General features: G+C 49.7%; 2 protein-coding genes across 2 annotated transcripts; both read left to right on the plus strand.

Moving 5' to 3' along the window:
* The first annotated feature begins 1,562 nt into the window (after positions 1–1,562).
* LOC541911 (fructose-6-phosphate-2-kinase/fructose-2,6-bisphosphatase) lies at positions 1,563–20,880 on the plus strand. The gene is made up of 23 exons (NM_001111574.2): positions 1,563–1,908; positions 2,009–2,072; positions 2,374–2,672; positions 7,118–7,333; positions 7,578–7,784; positions 8,338–8,430; positions 8,868–8,966; positions 9,072–9,101; positions 9,398–9,451; positions 14,707–14,760; positions 14,836–14,913; positions 15,880–15,971; positions 16,044–16,101; positions 16,204–16,278; positions 16,584–16,631; positions 16,800–16,897; positions 19,489–19,564; positions 19,645–19,707; positions 19,794–19,885; positions 20,071–20,139; positions 20,301–20,364; positions 20,452–20,517; positions 20,595–20,880. Exons 1-23 carry the CDS (start codon positions 1,660–1,662, stop codon positions 20,670–20,672), a joined length of 2,322 nt encoding a protein of 773 aa, NP_001105044.2. The 5' UTR covers positions 1,563–1,659; the 3' UTR covers positions 20,673–20,880.
* Positions 20,881–21,003: 123 nt separating this feature from the next.
* LOC100285571 (RING-H2 finger protein ATL3F) lies at positions 21,004–21,879 on the plus strand. The gene has a single exon (NM_001158462.2). It carries the CDS (start codon positions 21,265–21,267, stop codon positions 21,811–21,813), a length of 549 nt encoding a protein of 182 aa, NP_001151934.2. The 5' UTR covers positions 21,004–21,264; the 3' UTR covers positions 21,814–21,879.
* The last annotated feature ends 287 nt before the right edge of the window (positions 21,880–22,166 follow it).

The raw sequence follows: 22,166 nt of genomic DNA on the forward strand, positions 1-22,166 counted from the left end.
TCAGCCACTCTAGGAAGACGGCCGCTCCACGCACGCCCTCCGCCTTTGCGCCTTCTTCTCTCTAACCCAGGGCTGGTGCCCTCCCCATCCACCTTGCCATCCACCTGTTCGAAAGGGAATGGGTCTGGGCTGGTGGCGGCAGCAGATACTTCCTCGGCGTCGGCACAAAAAGGCATATTTGAGAACTATTGTGATCCTGGCATCTTGGTAATGAATTACTGACACTATATTTCTGACAGGTTGACTCTTCAGGTCAATCTAGGAGTGTATGTAGCAGATGGAAAATATGACCTATCGTTTTTGCATTAAATTGTTCCAAGTTTCAAGTAGGCATTTTAGTTTCTTTTACTTATTTTTATACTACTGAATTTGATGCAAAAAGTCTCCCCCTCTTTAGATCTACTTCCCTTGTACTTGAATTCCTTTTATCTTTCCAATATTTGTTTCCACGATCATCAGACTTTTTCTTCTCTTGCACGCCATTAATGGCAGCAGCGATCTCTTTTCTCGACGCTCTCGCTTCTCTCTGCTGTATAAAATGCAAGATCACAGTCTTCTTCCCCCACCTCAACCGAGCCATATCCCCTGCTCGCTTCTCCTTTTTGCATCACCTGTTACTTGTTGCCAGCTCGACGTACGCCCTCCGTTCGTGACGCCGAAAGTCTCGCCGAGCTCGCTGTTCATGTGCACCCTCTGTTCGCGACGCTGGAAAGCCGTTGCCATCGTCCAAGTTCGTCATCATCACTAACTGTTGCGTGGTCGAGCCATGTGCGCATGACGTCTGAAGCTGTGCCAAGTGTCGCTTCTCCTTCGTACGCTGCTTCGCGTCAAGTTCGCTCGCGTCATGATCTTCTCCCTTGTCGTCACGACGCCGTGGTCGAAGCCCCGACGTGCTCCTCTGCCCTGCTAATGTTCCAAGGTACAAATTTTACATATCAGGCCCTGTTTGGGAACAAAGTTTTTGAAAACCACAGTTTTTGAAATACTATAGTATACTTTAGTCATGACAATACCGCAGTTTACAATACCGCAGTTTTGAAAACTGAGGTCCAGAGCTAAGTTTAGAATGCCTTAAAACAACTATAGTATTTGCAATACTTCAGTTTTGAAAACAGAGAGTTTAGCTAGCTTGCCAAACACCATTCTGTATATAATACTGCAGTATTTGAGAATACTGCAGTATTCTTCCAAAACTGTGAAAAAACTTCACTCCCAAACACCCCCTCATACTGATGTTTGTCGTTCCGTTTCTATGTTTCATATAAATTTTTTTACTACCGTCGCAACGCACGGGCACATATCTAGTAATGTAGAAAATTTACAAGGAAAACAGAGCAGGAAGCCGGGCCAGGAAAGGCTGGGGTCAGGACGCCGCGCAGACGCGGCGGATCCGCCGCCGCAGCAGTTCGATCGCCGGCGTTGGCAGGTGGGACACCTTCCCTTATCCCCTCCGGCGGGCCCCGCACGCTCCGCCCCTTGCGGACTCCGAGGCCTGCGGCTCCACTCCCATCGCTCTCCCGGTTGCATTCGCCCCAATCCAAACGACAAACGCCAACGGTTCCCTCCATTAAAAGACCTTCCCCTCCATCACCACCCCCCGATTCCACTCCCACGTGCTGCTCCACTTGCGCCGCCACGTTATACCTCTGGGCTGTAGCCATGGGGACGTCGGGGTCCAAGGGCATCGACGGCGTCGGCGCAGTTTCTGGCGTCGGCGCTGGCGCGGCGGGCCTTGGCGGCGTCGGCGCCGGCGGGGACGGGGGCGAGGGCGCCGCCGCGGAGGCGTGGCATGGCGGGGCGCAGCTGTACGTGTCGCTCAAGATGGAGAACGCGTTGATCAGCGGCGACCTCGTCCCGCACGTGTATGGCTCCGAGCCCATCATCGGCACCTGGGACCCCTCCCGCGCCGTACGCACGACTGCAACCCATCAGATGCTTGTGCTCTTTGCTCCGCTTCTGGAGCTCGCGCCGCGGAAATGATCCCGCTGCTGCTGTTTGGATTTTGCAGCTCGCCATGGAAAGGGAGCTCGCGTCCATGTGGGTGCTCAGCTTCGTCGTGCCGCCGGACCATGGTACGCTGCCTCGGTGCCGCCTCCTTGCTGTCCTGTTCTGCTACTCAGTTAACTATGGCTTCAAATTGGTTGTTAGCGTTTGTTTGCTAGTAGTTGTAGCTGTTTTTTATCCTTTTGTTTGACCCTTAACGATCTTCCTGTACTTTTTATTAACTTTGTCCTGTGTTTTGTTAAATAGTTGTTCTCTGCTACCTTTTCCCCCTGTTATCTCTTTGAGCCACCGCAAAATTGAAATGTCAAACTCTCATGAAAGGGGTATGCGGATTGTTCTGATTGTATCAATCTGTGGATTTGGCTGTAGAAACACTGGACTTCAAGTTCTTGCTGAAGCCCAAAGACGCTGAAACCCCGTGCATCATCGAGGAAGGACCCACACGGCTCCTCACCGGAGGCATGCTAGAGGGTGATGTGAGGGTTGCACTGTTCAAGCTCAATGGAGATGATGAGGTGCTCGAGTTTGGGGTGGTCAACAAGGCGGACCTTGTATCACCGCTTGAACTTGCTGCAAGCTGGAGGGTGTACAAGGAGAACTTTCAGCCTTCCAAAGTTCGGGGGATCCCTGATATCAGTATCAATGTCACACCCACTAATGGAGCTGAGGTAATTGCATTTGTGCTTGATATTGTATGTTTCCCCGTGGTGATGCATATGGTTGCAAAGTTCTGTGCGAATGACCGCGACCGTGCCAAACCGATGCATATGGTTGCAAAGTTCTGTGAGAACGATCGCTACCCGTGTCGGGCCCTTGACATGTGTTTTGGGATGGTATAGACGAGGAGATTTTTTAACCTCAGTCTGAAATTCGCTCCAAGGTACGGTTGGCGATGGGCTCGCCTAGGTCGCGGAAAGAGTCCACCATGCCCTGCATCTAGCGACAGTACTTCCCCATGGTGAGGTCCCCCTGAGAGAACAGGTGGAATTGGGCGTCGAGGTGGAGCACCCAAGCGTCCCGGTTCTCGAGGAACTGGTCCTCGAGAGCGAGCCACGCTTGGCGTGCGGTGTCCGCCTGGTCACGGACGATGTCCTATTGCTCGACGGTGATGGTGTCGTTGAGCCACGAGAGGACCACGATGTCCATCTGGACCCACAAAGGTGACAACGGGGCGTCGAGGACGTGATCGGCGAGCGTGAACCGCCGGAGCGTAAGGATCACCTAAGCTCGCCACGAGGGTAGTGGTAGGACGCCGGGTCGAGCACAACGGACATGGGGGATTGAATGTTGTGGACCCCAGCGGCCTGAGCGTGGAGGGCGGCGATGGTGGCGGCGTCGAGGTCGGAGGCGTGGAGAGCCTTAGGGGCCACCGGTGGGGGGGGGGGGGGGGGGTAGGGCTGCGATCGAGGAGGAGGCGCTGTGCCGCAACCATTTGAGTGGTCAGGAGGCGCGCTCGCGCTCAAGGGTGAGAGTCGCGGCATGCTCGCGTTCCTGGGAGGCATCGACGACCGCCTGGATGGTGGCGATCGCCTCGACCAACACGGATGAAGCGAGCGGGGGAACCGACGATGTCGGTCCATGTGGAGGCGGTGAGGGCGGGGAATCTTAACAGGGAGCGTCGGGTGTGCAACAGGGCAGCCGGGGACGCGCTGGGAAGGGGCCCAAGGCCGGTGATGTAGGGCCCCCCGCCCATGGCGAGGTCGCTGTGAGTAGAGGGGAAGAGGCCATGGCCGACGGAGAACCACCCGGCGGCGGCGGCCTCTGCGCTCAGGCCCGCGGCGTTGGTGCCCAGGCCTGCGGTGGTGGCTGCCCCTTGGGCCGCGCCGGTGAGAACTCCAGTGAGGGAGAGATCGGCCATGGAGGAGGTGGGGCTGGGGGCACCACGGCTGGAGGTCCCGTGGCTAGGGCAGTGGCTGGGGACTCCGCGGCTGGAGGTGAACCGGTGGCCAGGGGTGGCGGTTGGAGCGCTATTACAGTGGACGACGGCTGGAGCGCCGCCGCAGGTGAAGATCGGCGGCTGACAGGGCGGCGGCTGTGCAGGGGAAGTCTGACGGCCGACAGGGGAGGGGCCGACAGCTGCTTGGGTTGGGGAGGAAGTGAAGAAAAACTAACCTAGCTCTATACCTGAAGGAAGGAGAGAATGCATATAATGTTTGGGATGTTTATTGCTTGAGCCCTCGGGCTGTTTATATAAGAGTATATGGCTTGAAGGGCAAGGTGCCTCTCCTAGAGACAAGGAAGGCTATCATGGGATTGCAATCAATCCTAAACTATCCATATCCGGTGTTGCCTAATATACTCTAACATCCCCCTGCAGTCACAGCGAGAGCGGTGCAGACGATGAGACTGTAGAAGAAGCAGTCGAGCTGACATCCCCTCGCAGTCATAACAGTCGATGCGACGCAGATGCTGTGGCTGGAGTGGAAGCCGTTGAGGTTGCCCAAGCAAGGCGGTAGTCCTTTGTGCCAATGTCGAGGTAGCCAAGGACGAGGACGTGGATCCGTTGTCGAAGTGTCATGGCGTAGGGTAGCCGTGGTCGAGGAAGCTGTTGAGGACGTCGTAAAAGACAAGCCGCACAACTCTCGGGCGTTGGTGCGACATGCGGGAAGGCCCGCAACGCACCAGAGGACGCCGTGGTGACAGTCGCGCTGAGAAGCAGCCGTAGACGAAGGCGCGATGCATCGAGGCAGATGAGGGTGTCGATGCCGGGGCGATGTGTCAAGCAGCCATGGACGATGCGTGCTCCAGGTTTGCCAAGCCTAGAAACGCGTCGTGGATGAATGCACGTGCCGGTGGTGCCACTACCGGACGTACTAGGTAGAGGGCCCCAACCATATGTGCCAGCATCTCAAGGGACCAGTAGAGAAGGCCTCCGCGACGGTTGTGGTGCAGCACAGCGGGAGTGCCAACGCAACGCACGGTTGTTAGAGCAGAGTAGACGAAGTAGTCGAGGACGAGATGATGAGGCTGGCGACGAGGATGTGCTGGAAGAAGCGAAGAGGTAGGCGTGGCAACACATCGAGGTTCCTGGAGTCGCGGCGGCGAGAGCCACGACGCATAGGAAATGAGTCTCAATGGCGCCAGTGGAGCGCGATGGCTGGCACGCCTAGGACAGGCGCAACACCAGCACAAGGTGTTGACATTGCATGCTGGAGGACCCACAACGCAGAACAACGGGTGTGCCGGAGTAGCTCGCATGTGTCGAACATCTTGCTCAAACTGTGCGCGGGAGACACGCACCGACGAAGTCGACGACGATGTAGATGCAACATCGTTGGTCGACGATAGACGACGATGCTGCTGCCTGAGGAGGCGACACAGTGACGACCCTCTTGCTTGGCAAAGCATCGCGCGATGGATGACAAACGTCTCGGGAGGATGGTTCGCTCGCGATCGGTTGATCAGGCCGACGACGTGCGAGTCAGAGATGACGACGATGATGTCGATGGTGGAGTCTCCCGATAGGTGGTGGCGACAACGAGTCGGCATAGATGGACGTGCAGACGAAGAGGCGCAACACAGACAGGCGTTCCGGTTACGCCGGATGCCACGCCAGTTGCACCGTCGAAGAAGATGAAGAAGCCGATGTTGTTGAAGCCGATGTCGAGGGCGCACGAGTTGACTGGCGGTGGGCGATGGAGACGCAAACCCAATCGCTGACCAGGAAAACAAAAAAAAAGATGCAGCAGCAACAGATCTGGGGAATTCACTGGGGTACCGAGGCACGTCCCCTGAGGGCGCGCGGCCCGGCGGCGCGACCACGCAGACTTGGCTCATTGGCGCGACCCCGACGGCTCAGCGCTGGCGCGGTGGCCCCAGCCCTGGCAGCACGTGACCGCGACACAACCAGGCGAGGTCGGAGCCTCGACGCGGGCGCAGCGTCCCCGGCACGGGCATGTGGCTCTAGCACGAGCGCACAAGCCTGGAGCGCGGCTCCGGCAGGACCGGCCGGTAGCGAGAGTCAGAGCCGCCACCATGGCGGCGCATGACCCAGTCAGCGACGGGGATCTAGCCGGTGCCGGTCGACGGGGTCCGATCCGAGCAGCATCGACGGTGAGTTTTCCGATCTGCTGCTACTTCGACTTGACGCGATGACGATGATAGGCACGGTAGATCAGAGGGACCAGCCGCGCATCCTACGAGGGCGCTGCCCCTGGCGGAGAACGATCTCCCCGTGGGCGGCGCGGCGGTGGCAGCGGAAGACGCCTGTTAGATCTAAACCCTAAACTCGTGATACCATGAAGGAAGGAGAGAATGCGTATAATATGTGGGATGTTTATTGCTTGAGCCCTTGGGCTGTTTATATAAGAGTACATGGCTTGGAGGGCAATGCGCCTCTCCTAGAGATAAGCAAGGCTATCATGGGATTACAATCAATCCTAAACTATCCATATCCGGTGTTGCATAATATACTCTAACAATACCATGTGGGAAATCCTAACCCTAACTCAAGGTTGGGTGTTGTATTAATAGACCAAGAGTTGGGCCTAGCCCATTACACAGGGGTGTAACTGTAATTACAAGGGGCTAACCCCAAAATCTTAAACGGGTACTCTAATAGGCACTCTAACACCATCTACATGCCTGCTAATCTGGTGCATCATCGTCGCACTAAGCACATTGAGATTGATATTCACTTTGTCTGCGAGAAAGTTGCTTTGGGACAGGTTCGAGTGCGTTATATTTCACCTTCACATCAATTCATGGACATCATAACCAAAGGCTTACCTGTACAGTTGTTTACTGAGTTTCGATACAGTCTTTGCATCCAAGTCCCTCTCGAATATGTACAAGCTATTAAGAAAGGATATGGACACAATCTGTTAGACTAGGAAGGATATGGATATAATTAGGATATGATCTGATACATCAAATCTGTATCTGTATCCTCCTTATACAACAAGCCTATATAGTTATATATATAAAATCCACCCCCTCATTCATGGGTGTGAGGTGTTCCCTAATTCTCTACTACAAATATTTCTTGCCATTTTCTCATCCTTTTGACCTTTTCTACTCATTTTTCGTGCACTTATTGTTATAATTGCATGCTAACACCAATCTAATTTGTGTTGTGGTTTCTCACAGGTTTCTGTTTCCTGTCTTCCTACAGGAAGGATCAGCGGCTACTTTGGAACTTGACTTGGAACATTATGTTGTTCCGTCCCCGCCAACTGCACCACCAAATGGATATGCTGCAAACCTTGCTGCGACTCCAGCATCCGTGATTCAAACTGAGGCATTGTTGACAAATGATATCCTTCTAAGTGATGGGATTCAGAGTCCAAGTAGTGTTTCTGCAAAATTAGAAGATTGTACTAACCACAAGGTTGGCTGTTATCTGGAAAAGTTGGTGTCAATGACAAATTCTATGTTCTGTACCTGAAATTTATCCTTCTACCATCATGGAATTAGTCCGGTCTGGTCTTAGTTGGTTATCATTTCGTACAATGAACTAATATTGCTCTGACTGGCACATATTTGATACCTGTATTGCATGATTTTTCAGTTACTTACATTCTGTATTTCTGTAAATCAAAATGCTATTGAAAAATATCATGTTTCTTCTGTAGAATATTGAGGCCTGGGCAACAGATTCTTCTAAGAAAATTCAGAATTCCGGACTCATTGAATCAAAATCAGTTGGCACCTTTACACCAATGCAAAAGCTAGATGGTCAAAAGGGGCTGTTCGTTGACAGGGGTGTTGGCTCTTCTATGCTTCCAAAATCAGCCAGTGCATGCTCCTTGGCATCTGGGTTTAGTTTTGGATCAGCAAAGGTCAGCATTGTTTATCTCCTTTTACTAATAGTAGGTAAAAATTGTAGAAAGTTGATGGCTAGGTTCGGAAATGTTTGAATTCGATTACCATTGTAGGATCATGCTCAATTTGGATTCATCATAATCAATATGTCTTCGATGAAGCTTGTCCTACTCTAGCTGGAGTGTTATCATTCATTAGTGAGGAGTTGTAGGGAATGGCTGGGTGTGAGATATCTAGGTCGAGGCCGTGTTCTTGTAATCACAGGTGCATGTATTTGTCTTTTAAGAGTGAGTGAGTATGTGTTGTATGGGTTTCTCCAAACCCCTTTTTCTTCAGAATATAATGCTGCACAGCTCTTGTGTGTTCGTTAAAAAAGGTAAAAAGGACAGATAATATGCATGAACCTGCATATGTTTAGATATTGGACTAACAGAGATAGTATTTTGATAAAAATCAACATGACTCTAGTTGAATTAATTAAATGGGCATTGATGATTGACGTGGTTTGAGAAAAAAAATCCAGAACAAAGTTTGTATTTTAACTTTTTACTATTGTTGACATTACTACAGACAATGCCAGAAGCAGCAGGAGCTGTTGCAGCTGCAGCTGTAGCTGATCGTTTGCATGGGTCAAAGGAGGACCGGAAGCTGGCCATTGTTTTGGTAAATACTAGTTGAAACTGTGTGATATAATTTTAAACATTCTTCATCTCTTATGGTGATTTGAGTGTTTCTTTGTGATCCTTTTGTCAAAAAGATAAACAAACTTTGCTACCTACCATGTCCTTTTTAGTGTTTCCCACTGCTAGGTAAAGGATTGAAGCATTGCCCTTTTAAGCATATAAGCAAACAAAACAAAAAATTAGGAATCTTATGTGATGTAATACATTTTAAAAGAGTATTAAATAAAGTAAGAATCTAAATCTTCTATGTTTCAATCCTGACTCGGCACTTGCCAGCCCTCTTGAGAATGCCATTTTTCTTGCTGCTGAGCATAAAATGGTCAAATGCTTATCTGTTTGAACAAGTTTCTAAACTTTTCTTCAGTCCTTGTTTCCAACAGTTGGATCTCCATCTGAAAATATTTACTCCCGTATCAGGTTGGCCTACCAGCTCGTGGTAAAACCTTCACTGCAGTTAAGCTTACAAGGTACCTTCGTTGGTTGGGCCATGAAACTAGACATTTCAATGTTGGGAAGGTAATTATATTGTTACTCCGATTAACTGTCTTGCAGAGTTAATGTGTTTACTTTTCTTATTTGCAAAATTAATTGAGTTTTCTTTTGTTGAAAATATGTGTGCAGTATCGCCGTCTTAAGCTTGGAGCAAATCAGGTGAGGACTACAATTATTATAGTTCTGTTAGTGGAAAACCTGCAATCTATGCATTGTTATGTCCAACAATATTATATCAAGTTTACTGTTTCTTAGCTAGAATACTAGACACCTAATAATAAGTGTATAAAATCATGCTTGGAATGTATTTTAAAGGGATAAGTTTAGCATGCAGGCATGTATTATACTTGCACATCCTGTTGGATTTTCAATACCATTATCTGAGCCTACGCCAGTAAAACTAATATCCTGTTCTAGAGCGATGTAACATTTTTTTTGCATTTTTATCGGCTCAGTCTGCAGATTTTTTCCGTGATGATAATCCTGAAGGTATTGAGGCACGTAATGAGGTTAGCACACCTTATTGACTATTATGCATTTATTACTAAGTATTTCAGAATTTTGTTCCTACTTGTTAGACTGTCTTGGTAATGCTCCTGCATTTATTACTAAGTATTTCAGAATTTTGTTCCTACTTGTTAGACTGGTCCGGGTGAGCGGCGTCGACGAAGCCGGTGGGCTGGTTGTAGTAGACAGTCTCCATCAGAGTGGCATGGAGGAAGACGTTCTTGACGTCGAGCTGATGAATCGTCTAGTTTCGGGAGAGGGCGAGGACGGCGTCGACGGTGGCGAACTTGACGACGGGGCTGAATGTCTCATCATAGTCCACTCCGGGGCACTGGGTGAAGCCCCGAAAGACCCAACGGACCTTGTAGCGGCCGAGTGAGCCGTCCGAAGTCATCTTGTGGCGAAAGAGCCACTTGCCAGTGACCACATTGGTGCCAGCTGGACGCGGCACCAGGTCCCAGGTGTGGTTGACCAGCAAGGCCGCGCACTTGAGAGCACCTAGAGGGGGGAGTGAATATGTAATCCTGTAAAAATAGCTTAACAAAACAAACTTGGACTAATATAGGATTAGTGAAATCAAAAGACAAGTCCGAATGAAGAGGATGAGAGCAGAGAACTTCTTCACTTAATTGCTCTCATAAGGTGAGTATTAAACTTAGAGCAATTATGAAGTGAAATGAATTATTAGAAAGAGTAAAATCGCTATAAGGTAAAAAGACAAGTGACACAGCGATTTTATCCCATGGTTCGGTCAAGCGTAAAATGCTTACCTAATCCACGTTGTGGTGTCCCAATGGACGAGGGTTGCACTCAACCCCTCTCAAGTGATCCACTGATCAACTTGAGTACCACTGTTCTTTTGTTATCTTAACTTTTTCCTGTTGTGAAGAATCTCCACAATTTGGAGTATCTCACGCCTTACACAATTCGATCTCAAATGAACTCAAGAGTAAGGGGGGTAGAGACACACACAAGAGACAAAAATCACAGCAACACACACTCACAAGTTGAGAGAGGAGCACAAGAAACAACACAGCGGAATTACAACTCAAACACTTGCTCGGATCTCAAACTATCAAAGCTCTAGTGTGATCGCAGTGTCTCGGTGTCTTAGGGTGTTCAAAGGATGCTTGGTGTAGTGCTCCATGTGTTTAGGGGTCCCTTTTATAGCCTCAAGGGACTTAGGAGCAGTTGGAGCTCCATTTGGAAGGCTCTGATTGTCTTCTGTCCATGGGTGCACCAGACAGTCCGGTGCACCACTGGACAATGAACAGTGCGCGATTCCCTTATTTGGTGAAGCCGACCGTTGCCAGCCTCTGGTCTCATGGCACATCGGATAGTCCGGTGGCGCACCGGACAGTCCGGTGCGGCCAGGTGACCGTTGGCCGATCACATGTGGCGCCCGTTGATCACGCGGTCGACCGTTGGCTGAGCGCGCGGTTGGCACACCGGACAGTCCGGTGTACACCAGATAGTCCGGTGAATTATAGCCACGGCGCCCTGGCTTTTTCACGAGAGCGGCCTGTTCACCGGGTGCGCCAGCCTAGTACCGGACAGTCCGGTGCACCGCAGGCTGGTGCAAGTTTGGCTGGACTTAGCCAAACTTATCCATTTGAATTTCTCTCGATTTGAGAAGTTCCCTAGCACTTAGTAGAACATAGTTAGTACCAAAAACAATTTACTAAGTGCTAGAATCATACCTTTGTTTCTCCATCATTGTAGAGTTTGCAATTTGTTCTTACAACTCTCAATTTGCTTCTCTTTGACTCTGAGCTCATACTCACAATTGTATGTTAGATCAAAGTGATGTGTTAGGCACTTAACCACCAAAACACTTAGAAATGGCCCAAGGGCATATTTTCCTTTCAGTACTCTTCCTCGATGGCCAGACGCCAGGGAGGGTAGGCGAGGGTGGTGCGAACGGAAGAGGGGACTGGAGAGGCGTCCGGTGAGTAGTGGTCGTATCAGCAGCCAGGATCAGCCTGTCGATTGGCCGAATGACACTGGCGGCGTGGCGAGCCACCATCGGGTGGATGTGCCCGGGGTCACGGTGAATGGCGACCGAGTGATACATTGACGGCTCAAGGGCCGCAGGTGTGGCCGCTCGCGGCGATGATAAACGATGGCGGGTTCGGCGAGTCGGATCGCGCTCGTCGAGGGGCCCGGGTCCATGTACGTCGAGGGAGGTGCGTTCCCACGGCTGTGGTAGACGAGGGCGGGGTCAGCGAAGCGGGTCCCACTCAGGTGTGGCCGACTCGCGGCGATGATAAACGACAGTGGGTTCGGCGAATCGGACCGCGCTCGTCGAGGGGGCCGGGTCCATGTACGCCGAGGGAGGTGCGTTCCCGCGGCGATGGTAGACGAGGGCGGGGTCAGCGAAGCGGGTCCCACTCAGTGACGGGGCCGGAGTCGCCGGGTCCGCGCGTGGCGAAGGCAGGGTCGACGGGGCCGCACGCGAGGGCGGAGAAGCCGTGCGGGGTGCGGGCAACGGTGCGAGGCGAGGTGTCTGGGAGGGATGGGTACTCGGATCAGACTTAAGGAGGGAGTCGAGATTAGTGGGTGGGGAGGAGCCAGCAAGGGGAAACACATCTTCGTCGAAAACGACGTGATGAGAGATGATGACGCGATGGGAGGTGAGGTCAAGACAGTGATACCCCTTGTGGTCAAGGGAGTAGCCAAGGAAAATGCAGCGAGTGGAGCGTGGAGACAACTTATTAAGAGCAGTGGCAGAAGTGTTGGGATAGTAGGCACAACCAAACACGCGAAGGTGGGCGTAGGAGGGTGTCGTGCCGTACAGGGCGAAGTAGGGGGTGGGGTGGCTCAACGCCTTCGATGGGAGGCGGTTGAGGTGGGTGGCGGTGTGCAGGGCCTCTACCCAGTAGCTGGCAGGGAGAGACGCCTGAAAGAGAAGGCAGCGGATCCTATTGGTGGTGGTGCGATCATGCGCTCGGCCCGACCGTTCTGGGTAGAGGTGTAGGGGCACGAGAGGCGCAACTGATCGCCACTGTTGAGGAAGAATGACCGGGATGCGTGATTGTCGAACTCGCGGCCATTGTCACACTACAGTGCACGGACCAGGCGATGGAACTGGGTGAAGACCCATGCGAAAAAGTGAGTGAGGGTGGCAAAAGTGTCGGACTTCAACCGAAGAGGAAAAGTCCATAGAAAATGGGAAAAATCATCCAAAATTACCAAATAGTATTTATATTCGGAAAGACTGAGTAAAGGGGACGTCCAGAGATCACAATGAACCAGGTCAAAAGTTTGCTCAGCCCGAGAAGAAGAGGTAGTAAAAGGGAGACGGGTATGTCGGCCAAGCTAACAAGCATGATAGAGGCCCTCAAAATGTCCCCTACTACAAGAAGAATCTAGACTGCTGGAAATCTTGGTCATGACGTCAGGTCCTGGGTGGCCGAGACGACGATGCCAAGTGGTGGAGGTGGTGGTGGAGACCAGGACGAGAGGTGGAGACACGCCGGTGGAAGAGGACCGGAGCGTGTAGAGGGGCCCGACGCTGTCACATCGGGCGAGTGGGGTCCTGGTGGCCAGATCCTTCACAGAAAAACCAGAGGGGTCAAACTCAATGGAACATGGTGAACCGACGGACAGAAAGGAGATTGTGAGTGATGTGTGGGCCTATGAGATAGAACGGTCCAGGAAGCACCGAGGCACCTACTGAGGTGACTGGAAGAGTGGAACCGTTTCCAATGACGATCGAGGTAGGGTGTGTGGGAGGTGGGTGTGAACGAGATAGCATGCCTGCGGTGGGGGTGGTGTGATAGGATGCATTGGAGTCGATGACCCAGTCAGAGGATGGTGGAGCCAACTCCATGGTGTTGTAAGCGGCGGCGAGGGCAGCTGGGTCCCAGCCTCCAACAAACGGGGACCATGGTGTCGTGGTAGATGTCCCCGTAGGCGGGAGCTGAGGCGGGGCCAGGGTAGTCGGGGGCATGCCATACATAGGCGACAGAGGTGCGCCGTAGGGTGGTGTAGTCAGGAGAGCCCGGTGCCGGCGCCGGAGGACGGGAGGCACTGGGGGCCTGATTCGGCCACATGGAGATGGTGTCAGTCCAGGGGTTGTAGAACGACGGTCAGCCCGGGTCGCCACCCCGGCCGGTGGAACCTCCACGTGAGGAGCTACCGCCCCCACGTCCGCCCTTGCGGGGGCGATGACCGTCGTCGACGGTGGAAGCGTGACGAGGGGCCGCGACAGGGGGTCGAGCAAGGCCCTTCATCTGGCGGCAGTACTCCCCCACGGAGAGGTCCTCCTGGGAGAACTGGTGGAACTGGGCGTCGAGGTGAAGAGCCCAAGCGTCTCGGTTCCCGAGAAACTGTTCCTCGAGAGCGAGCCACGCATGGCGTCCCGTGTCCGCCTGGTCGCGGATTATGTCCTGGAGCTCAACGGTGATGGTGCCGTGGAGCCAGGAGAGCACCACGGTGTCCATCAGGGACCAGGTCGGGGATGACAGGGCGACGATGTCATCGAGGGCGTGGTCGGTGAGAGCATAGCGCCGCAGGGTGACGAGGACTCGCCGCCCTCCACGCACAGGCTGCCGGTCTCCACAACATCTGGTCCCTCAGCGGCGGCCGCCGCGCGCGACTGCTGAGCAGCTACAGCCGCGGCGGCGTCCGGGTAGGTCGCGGTCCGGGCTGAATCCGCCAAGGAGGGGGAAGAGGTAAATACACAGGAGATAACTAAAACCCTAACGGGTATTCTAACATTATGCTCCAAGGAGGAAAAATGACAGCTGCTAGTCTGAGCAGAATTCCAAGCCTCTTTGACCACATCCAGAAACCCATTCAGCTTTGGCCAATAAGGTTCAAACTGAAATCTCCTCTTCCCCCTTCTGTTGTCATTGGTTCCAAGCAGCAAAGGGCAGCGATCAGAGTCATTACTTGCTGAACTTTGTAGCATCGGATTAGGGAACAAACTCCCAGTCTGTTGAGCACAGAACTCTGTCAAGCTTCCCCAAGGTGGGGAGATCTTGCCTGTTAGACCAAGTGTATTTGCTACCAACCAAGGAAATCTCTTTTAAGGGCCAGATGGGTTTACTTGTAAAAGCCATTAATTGTGATTTGTAGTGTTTAAATGTCTGAAAATTGCGATTTGTAGTAAGTGCAATGTCCCCTGCACTTTTTCCAATGTGCTTTTGAGACAACCAACCCTTAAAAGTAGAATGTTGAAACTTAACTGTATCTTTGTTTCAGTACATTACTTGCAACTTGCAACATTATTCTTCTGGCATATTTTAACTAGGTGGCTGCTTTAGCAATGGAGGACATGATAGATTGGATGAATGGTGGAGGTCAGGTAAGTTGGTGTTGCATAACCTGCATGAAATAATGAAATGTTATACTCAATCTGACTAGATCAACTTGTCCCTAGGTTGGTATATTTGACGCAACAAACAGCACAAGAAAGCGAAGATATATGCTAATGAAAATGGCTGAAGGTAACTGTAAGGTAATTGATAGCATTCGTATTTACATTTGATATGATTCTCTTATATTTTGCATATTTAAGCATCTTCAGCTAAATCTATTTCACACGTATGGAAGTCAGCACTGAGCAGAATACACTGTGGTACTCGATGTTTATCTAATAATTTAGAGGTTTGCAACCGTGCTTGGACCGGTTTCTCCACACAGGATTATTATGGCCCTTTGACCATACAAAAAACAATTAATTGTAATTGAGGGTGTTTTGTACTTTGATTCCAGTCACTAACTCTAATAAAACAATTATTTTCTTGTCATTGAACACAATCTGCCACTTGTGCTTTTACCCCGCAATCACGGGAACATGTCTGTTCGTAACTTGTCGCCGGCGCCTACCCAGAGTTGCTGGTGCGGTGGTGCCCACCTAGCCAAAGTAATCGTGGCTTGCCTTCCTGGTCCCCACTGCCAGAAGATGGATGCCCCTGTCATGGACGCCAAATGCCTTCCCATAGCACATCTTGCGACAATCGAACAACTAACCTAACAAAGCCCAGGCAGTGGCAGAGCATCGTTACCAGCGTCAATTTGTGATTCATTGGCAGCATCTCCTCAATTGCCGGCCACCGCCTCTGCTTAATAGAAGGCGACGGATCCCGAATAATAGGTGCTTGCAACTTGCATTTGTGGCTCACAGGATTGTGTGGGTCGGGGACAAGGAAGAAACCCCTCAATCCTGACATTACTATTCTACCCTTCAAGATTATTTTGCAGCTGGTTCCTGGCCCACTAATATTTAGTTCCAGGCCACATTTTAAGTTCCTTTGAATTGGTTCCTCCTAATTCATAACCATTTGATCTAGCTGAATAGAGGGCTCTCATTATTTTCAAGCACCGTAAAATTTCTCAAAAAATTGACCATTTGTCTTGATGCATTTTGTACATCTGCTCATAATTTTGACCTTCTCGTAATGATTGAAGTCACTTTCTGCAGATTATATTTTTGGAGACAATATGTAATGATCCAAACATAATTGAAAGAAACATACGGCTGAAGATCCAACAAAGTCCAGACTATGCTGAACAGTGAGTTTCCCAGCATTGACCCTTTATTAGATAGAAGTAAATTGCTGCCTGAATCGTGTGGAAATGTTGCAGGCTAGATTATGAAGCTGGACTGGAGGACTTCAAGGAACGTTTGATTAATTATGAAAAGGTTTTTCAACTATTTATGCTCAGATGTAGTGCTACATGCTAAGTAAAATTATTTAGTTCTTTGAACTACTTTTTCTTGAATCAATTAGCATTCCTTTTGTAGGTCTACGAGCCAGTAGGGGAAGGTTCTTACATCAAAATGATTGACATGGTAAAGGGGCAAGATGGTCAGTTACAGGTAAGCTCTTCCATACCTTTGCCTATTCTACAGCACATGAATCTACATTAGGAACTTTTACATGCCTATGTGGCAGAAGGATCAATGACATGGGTACAAGTTTTGTGTGAATGTGTAATTGAATACCTCTGGAAATACTTTAATATGAATATGATGTGCAAAACAGCCCATATTTAGATAAGTTATTTACACATAATATGGCAATACTATTTGCTATAATATGCTTTCAGTTTTTGAATCTTGAGATTCTGTCTTGTTTAGTGTTTCTTCATTTGAAAGTTATACTTTTCTGACCTTGTACCCAGGTAAATAATATCAGCGGTTATCTCCCTGGGAGGATTGTCTTCTTCTTGGTATGTACTTCTAGACTCGTACTATAAATAGTTGCTCACACTTTCTTGTGCAAGCGTAATATCTGCAGTTCCAACAGATGCACATATTTAAATGTCTGCTTCAAGTTTATTTCCACGAGTGTATTCAAATTAATTGGTGACACATCTCCTTGCATTATGCTACTGCAGGTGAACTCTCATCTTACACCACGACCTATTTTGCTTACCAGGCATGGTGAGAGTTTACATAATGTTAGAGGAAGAGTCGGTGGTGATACAGTTCTAAGGTTTGCTTTCCCTAAGTTTTCATCTAACACCTTCAGATGATACATTCTGCACTTAGTATGCCATTTTGAGTTGTGAGTTATTTAAACATGACGGCTAGAGTGATTTATACAGCCATGGCGTTAGACCTTCCCGGTTGGGTGTTAGATTATATTAGGCAACTCTTGATATGGTTGGTTTAGAATTGATTGTAATCCCGGCATAACCTTCCTTATCTCCAGCCATGTACTCCTATATAATCACCGCAGAGGCTCAATGTAATATCATCCCCACACATTTTACATAATCTCTACTTCATGGTATCACGAGTCTAGGTTCAAACGCTTGGTCTTCAGCTTCCGCTGCTGCTGCCATGCCCCCTAGGGAGATTGATCACCTGGGGGCAGTGGCCTCCTAGGATGCGCGACAGGTCCTTAGACCGCCGCGTTCATCGTCGTCCTCGAGGCCGCGTCGGATTCATCTGATTCCATCGCCCATCACGTTGTCAATCACATCAAATCGGGAACTCATAGGATTCTACGCTTTATGGTGGGCGTCCTGGCTCTGTTGTCGTCTGGACTTCACGTCTTCACCTCGTCCCCTCCACCCATCATTGTGGTGATGACTGCGGACAGGCCGATGCATCCAAACTACCCTCTATGGGCCGTCGCGGTGACGATCGTGGAGGGTGCTCGGATCCGCACCGCCTGCCGTGCACTGCCCGGGTTCAGCGACCGCGCGCCGCCTTCGCCTGCCTGGATCCGGCGGTCGCACGCCGCCAATGCCTGCCTTGCGAGGCCACGTAGCCTGGATCCATCGGCTGCACACTGCCTCCGTCTGCCCTGGGGGCCATGTCGGTGGGTCTGGCGGCCACACGTCGCCTTTGCTTGTGCCCACTGAGGAGCTGCCTGCCCTGGAGCACGGCGCCTGCGGTAACTCGTCGCGCTCGACAAGAAAATGGCTTTCTTTGGTCATTGATCTCTCTGCCTACGCTACTAGTGCTTGCTCCGTGTGAAAGAGGCAAGCAGGGGAGATGAGGGATATCCTAGGGGTACCCGTTGACTAAAGATTTGCTGCTGCTGTTTTTTTCCCCGATATGTGATCGGTCTGCATCCCATCCCCCACCACCTTTTTTTTCTCGAACACGCAGGAGAGCTGCGTATCATTATATTAAAGGAAGAAATACACAAGGTCTAAAATAGACCGGGGTACAACTGACGCCTTACGGCGGCCTGAACGAAACTAGCATAGATTGACTCATCTATAAAAACTCTAGGCTACATGAGATAGGGAGGCAACAAGGGATGTCAACCCCTTGGCCCCGGCAGTCTCCCACAGACGGCGCTCATCCCCCACATGGATTAGGAAATTAGCAACATTAGGGGAAAGGCCATCAAAGATGCATCTGTTCCGGAGATTCCACAAAATCCAAGCGCCCAGCATAATGAGGGAGTTTAGGCCATCTCTGAAGGACCCCTGAATAGCTTCATTTGTTTGATGCCACCACTCCATAAAATTAATATCCGTTGGTTGGGGGCTCGCACATCATCGACATCAGGTTCGACAACATCTGCTTCATGTTCTTCAACGGTGCAACTGGCGTAGGGATGAAAACGGATACCCGAACTGTTATGGCAAATCTAATATTTTAAAATATATATATGTATGAAATTTGATGCTAATCTTTTCTTGTGTTATCAAGCACATTATCATAGATAAGAGTAAAATTTTGCATAAATTGTTGAGAACATATCTAATGCACATAGAAGATTGATGCACATGGTGCACATATTAAATCATCACCACTCATTTTAGATCTAACGTCTCTAGTTGTTTGGTATATTTTGCTAAGAACACCCTCCAATGTGGTGGTGTGTAGTGGTGGAAGGTGTTATTTGTAAATTAAATGATTAATTAGAGACGTTAGATCTAAAATGAGTGATGATGATTTAACATGTGCACCAATCTTCTATGTGCACCAAATATGTATACATTATTTGCTCTCTACAACAAAAAAAGGTGAAAAATTATCCGTATCCGAATGGTACCCTGTCAGGGCCCAAGAGTGGTACTGTAGCAATGCCCTTAGGTTGGTTAGATAAAGATAAGGCTAGTTTGGGACAAGATTAGAATTTGAGATAAGATTAGATCTAGTGCTTAGAGTTAGAGGTCAAGTAACCATTTCTATATAAGGAGAGGGATTGTATCAATTAAAGGGAAGCAAGAGATTAGAAGGAAATCCCTTCTCTCTTGCCGGTCGTGGGCAAAGCCCCGCGGCCGGCCTTCTCAGCGCCTCTAACCCTCGCAGTATTCATCCGCGGGGGTACTGTTCATCCACGTGAACAGTACCGTTTTCCCTGGCCAACAGCCCGACGGCGCCCAAGCGTCGGGGTCCTAGTCCTAGACCCCAAACCTACTACTCGTACTACCTCTGTAACCTTATATCCATAACATACAATCTCTAACAATTCTTGGTAATTTTTCATTTTATATATGTTTAGTTATTGCAGTGGTAAACAAAGTACCATGTAAACATGTTGAACTTGTTGGAATTAAATTTCTGCATTGATTGAGCTAATAAATTTCTCTTTAACTGCCTGATTATGGTGTGCAGTGAAACTGGCGAACTTTATGCAAAGAAACTAGCCAACTTTATAGAAAAGCGGCTCAAATGTGAGAAAACAGCAACTGTAAGTATTTTCCCATGATTTAATGATGGATCTGACCAGCATAACATGGGCTGAAAATTTGCAATTATCGAATTGTTTAGATATGGACCAGTACCCTTCAGAGAACAATTTTGACAGCAAGTCCAATTGTTGGATTCCCCAAGGTATTTGGTTACACGATTTAGGAGTCTTCTTAAAGAACTGTTGCTATGTAAGTACAGCAAGATTGCTCGACTTGTGTTATTTGTAGATACAATGGCGTGCTCTTGATGAGATCAATTCTGGAGTGTGTGATGGGATGACTTATGAAGAGATAAAGAAAATCATGCCCGAGGAATTTGAGTACGTATAAAGAAAATTTTGCTTTATTGTTGTAGTTGCACCATGTGCATGGAATATCCGTTACTTACCATTCATATATGAGGTGTTAGACCAATGTTTCATTTCCATGCTGTACAAATTAGGAAAAAACAGAAATGAAATTAACACAAATCCTTTTGGCACTTGTGAATGCTTGTTTCAACCAGGTCACGAAAGAAGGACAAGCTAAGATACCGCTACCCCCGTGGAGAATCTTACCTCGATGTGATACAGAGGTAAAAACTATAGTTTCTAATTATACAGACAAAAAATCTCCATAGTTTTTTTTTCCTAAGAAAAGTCGTGCTGGTTTACTTGGTTTTTGTCTGTCAAACTATGACAGATTTCAGTTCCCGTGTAACTATACCCTAACAGCTGATGTCATAATAACCCTTAGGCTGGAACCCGTCATCATCGAGCTAGAACGCCAGCGTGCACCAGTGGTTGTCATATCTCATCAGGTAAATTGTCATAGTTGATGAAATATTGGAAAGTTGGAGCGCGGACAGCAGAACTAGTTAGTTTTGAACTATTTGTCCCATTGCTAGGCTGTACTGCGAGCACTGTATGCATATTTCGCGGACCGTCCTTTGAGAGAAGTTCCAGAGATAGAGGTGATGATACATTTGACTTTCCTCTTCTTGATCAAATGCGATATGTCTGAGCTAATGATGTGATTGTTCTCATGTAGATGCCACTACACACCATAATCGAGATACAAATGGGCGTCACGGGTGTGGAAGAGAAGAGGTACAAACTCATGGACTGAATGAATACATAAAAGCAGCTGGTTGGCTGTTTCATACAGCAAGTACACATAACACAGAAGCCTTTTCCCTTCTCTCTCTCTCTCCACACGGTGTTCAGTGTAATTTCTTTGGAAAAAAGACATGTTGAACATTGTAAAGAAAAAACTAATAAGGAACTGTAAAAATGGCATGCTTACTGTAACGAATAAGGAATACAGACTGGGGGTCTCCAATGCTTATTCAGAAACATATTCCGTCAAATCGGTTGATCCTGTGGCTGATGGGACCAATGAACCGTAATGCCTTTGCCTTGGTTGTACTAGTAGATCTGTACACGACCTGTGCCAAACTATGAACTGTCATGTCCTCCTGTGCCCATGTGAGGACACAAGGCAGGCCGTTTTCGTGCTCCAGAAGCTCTGCTGAAATTATGGCGTGGCCCTGGACTGGGTGCCAAATTCCCCTCGATTCCATGCGGCATCCATGAACGCCCTCACGATGCCCCTGTCTGCCTTCAAATATATAGCTCAGTCGCCGCTTGGTCCGGTACGGCTTCATGTGTGCGTGCGTGATTGAAGACGGAGGCCCGGAGGTGCGCTGTCGGCACTGGCCATGTCGCTGGCTCGTTACGACGCCAACGTCCTGCTGGCCGCGGTGACCGCGCTCTCGGCGGCTGTCGCTTTCGTCGCGGCGCTTCACCTCTACGCGCGGTGCCTCCTGCAGCGGCGCGTCGCCCTCGCGGAAGGCAGCCCTCGCGTGGTCGCGCTGCAGCGGCAGCGCCCGCCGGACGGCTACGTGGTGGAGGTCGTCCGCATCGTCGAAGACGCAAGCGTGTGCGGCCAGCAGGCTGCGGGGCTGGACGCCAAGGCGCTGCGCGCGCTGCCGGTGTTCACGTTGGAGTCCGAGCAGGCCAAGGAAGAAGGCGGCGTCGCTGCCGAGCTGCACGGGCAGTGCGTGGTGTGCCTCGGGGAGATGGAGGATGGCGAGCTGGGGAGGCTGCTCCCGGGGTGCCGCCACGTGTTCCACGTTGAGTGCATCGACACGTGGCTCGGGGTGAGCTCGACCTGCCCGGTGTGCCGGACGGCAGCTACGCCTGCCGCTCCGTCGGCCGTCGGCGTGGACCACGGTGGCGGGGAAGAGTCCATAGCTGTTGAGTGCTAGTGTGATGTACAAAAAAAGGAAGGTTAATCATAAATAAATGGATGCAAGGCTGAAATCTTTTGTGCTGCTCTTGGCTCCAATGATGCATTATTGATGGTCAAATGGGTTGTGAGTTGTGACCGGTGGACCGGCTCGAGACATGGTCCATTTAAGTCGAGATCTAACCTAGTACAATTTAAATTAGGTTTGTACCGGTTTGGCACCAGAATCGTGCTATGCTTGTGTCGCTGTCTCGACCCGCACGACACGACATAATTATATTTTTTATTTTAAACAAATAGTATACCTATATATGTAATATCTATTCAGTATACAATACAAACAAACCTAGGTTCTACTAGCTAGCAGAGTTT

Source organism: Zea mays, chromosome 6 (genome assembly GCF_902167145.1).
Source record: "Zea mays cultivar B73 chromosome 6, Zm-B73-REFERENCE-NAM-5.0, whole genome shotgun sequence".
NCBI classification, from domain to species: domain Eukaryota; kingdom Viridiplantae; phylum Streptophyta; class Magnoliopsida; order Poales; family Poaceae; genus Zea; species Zea mays.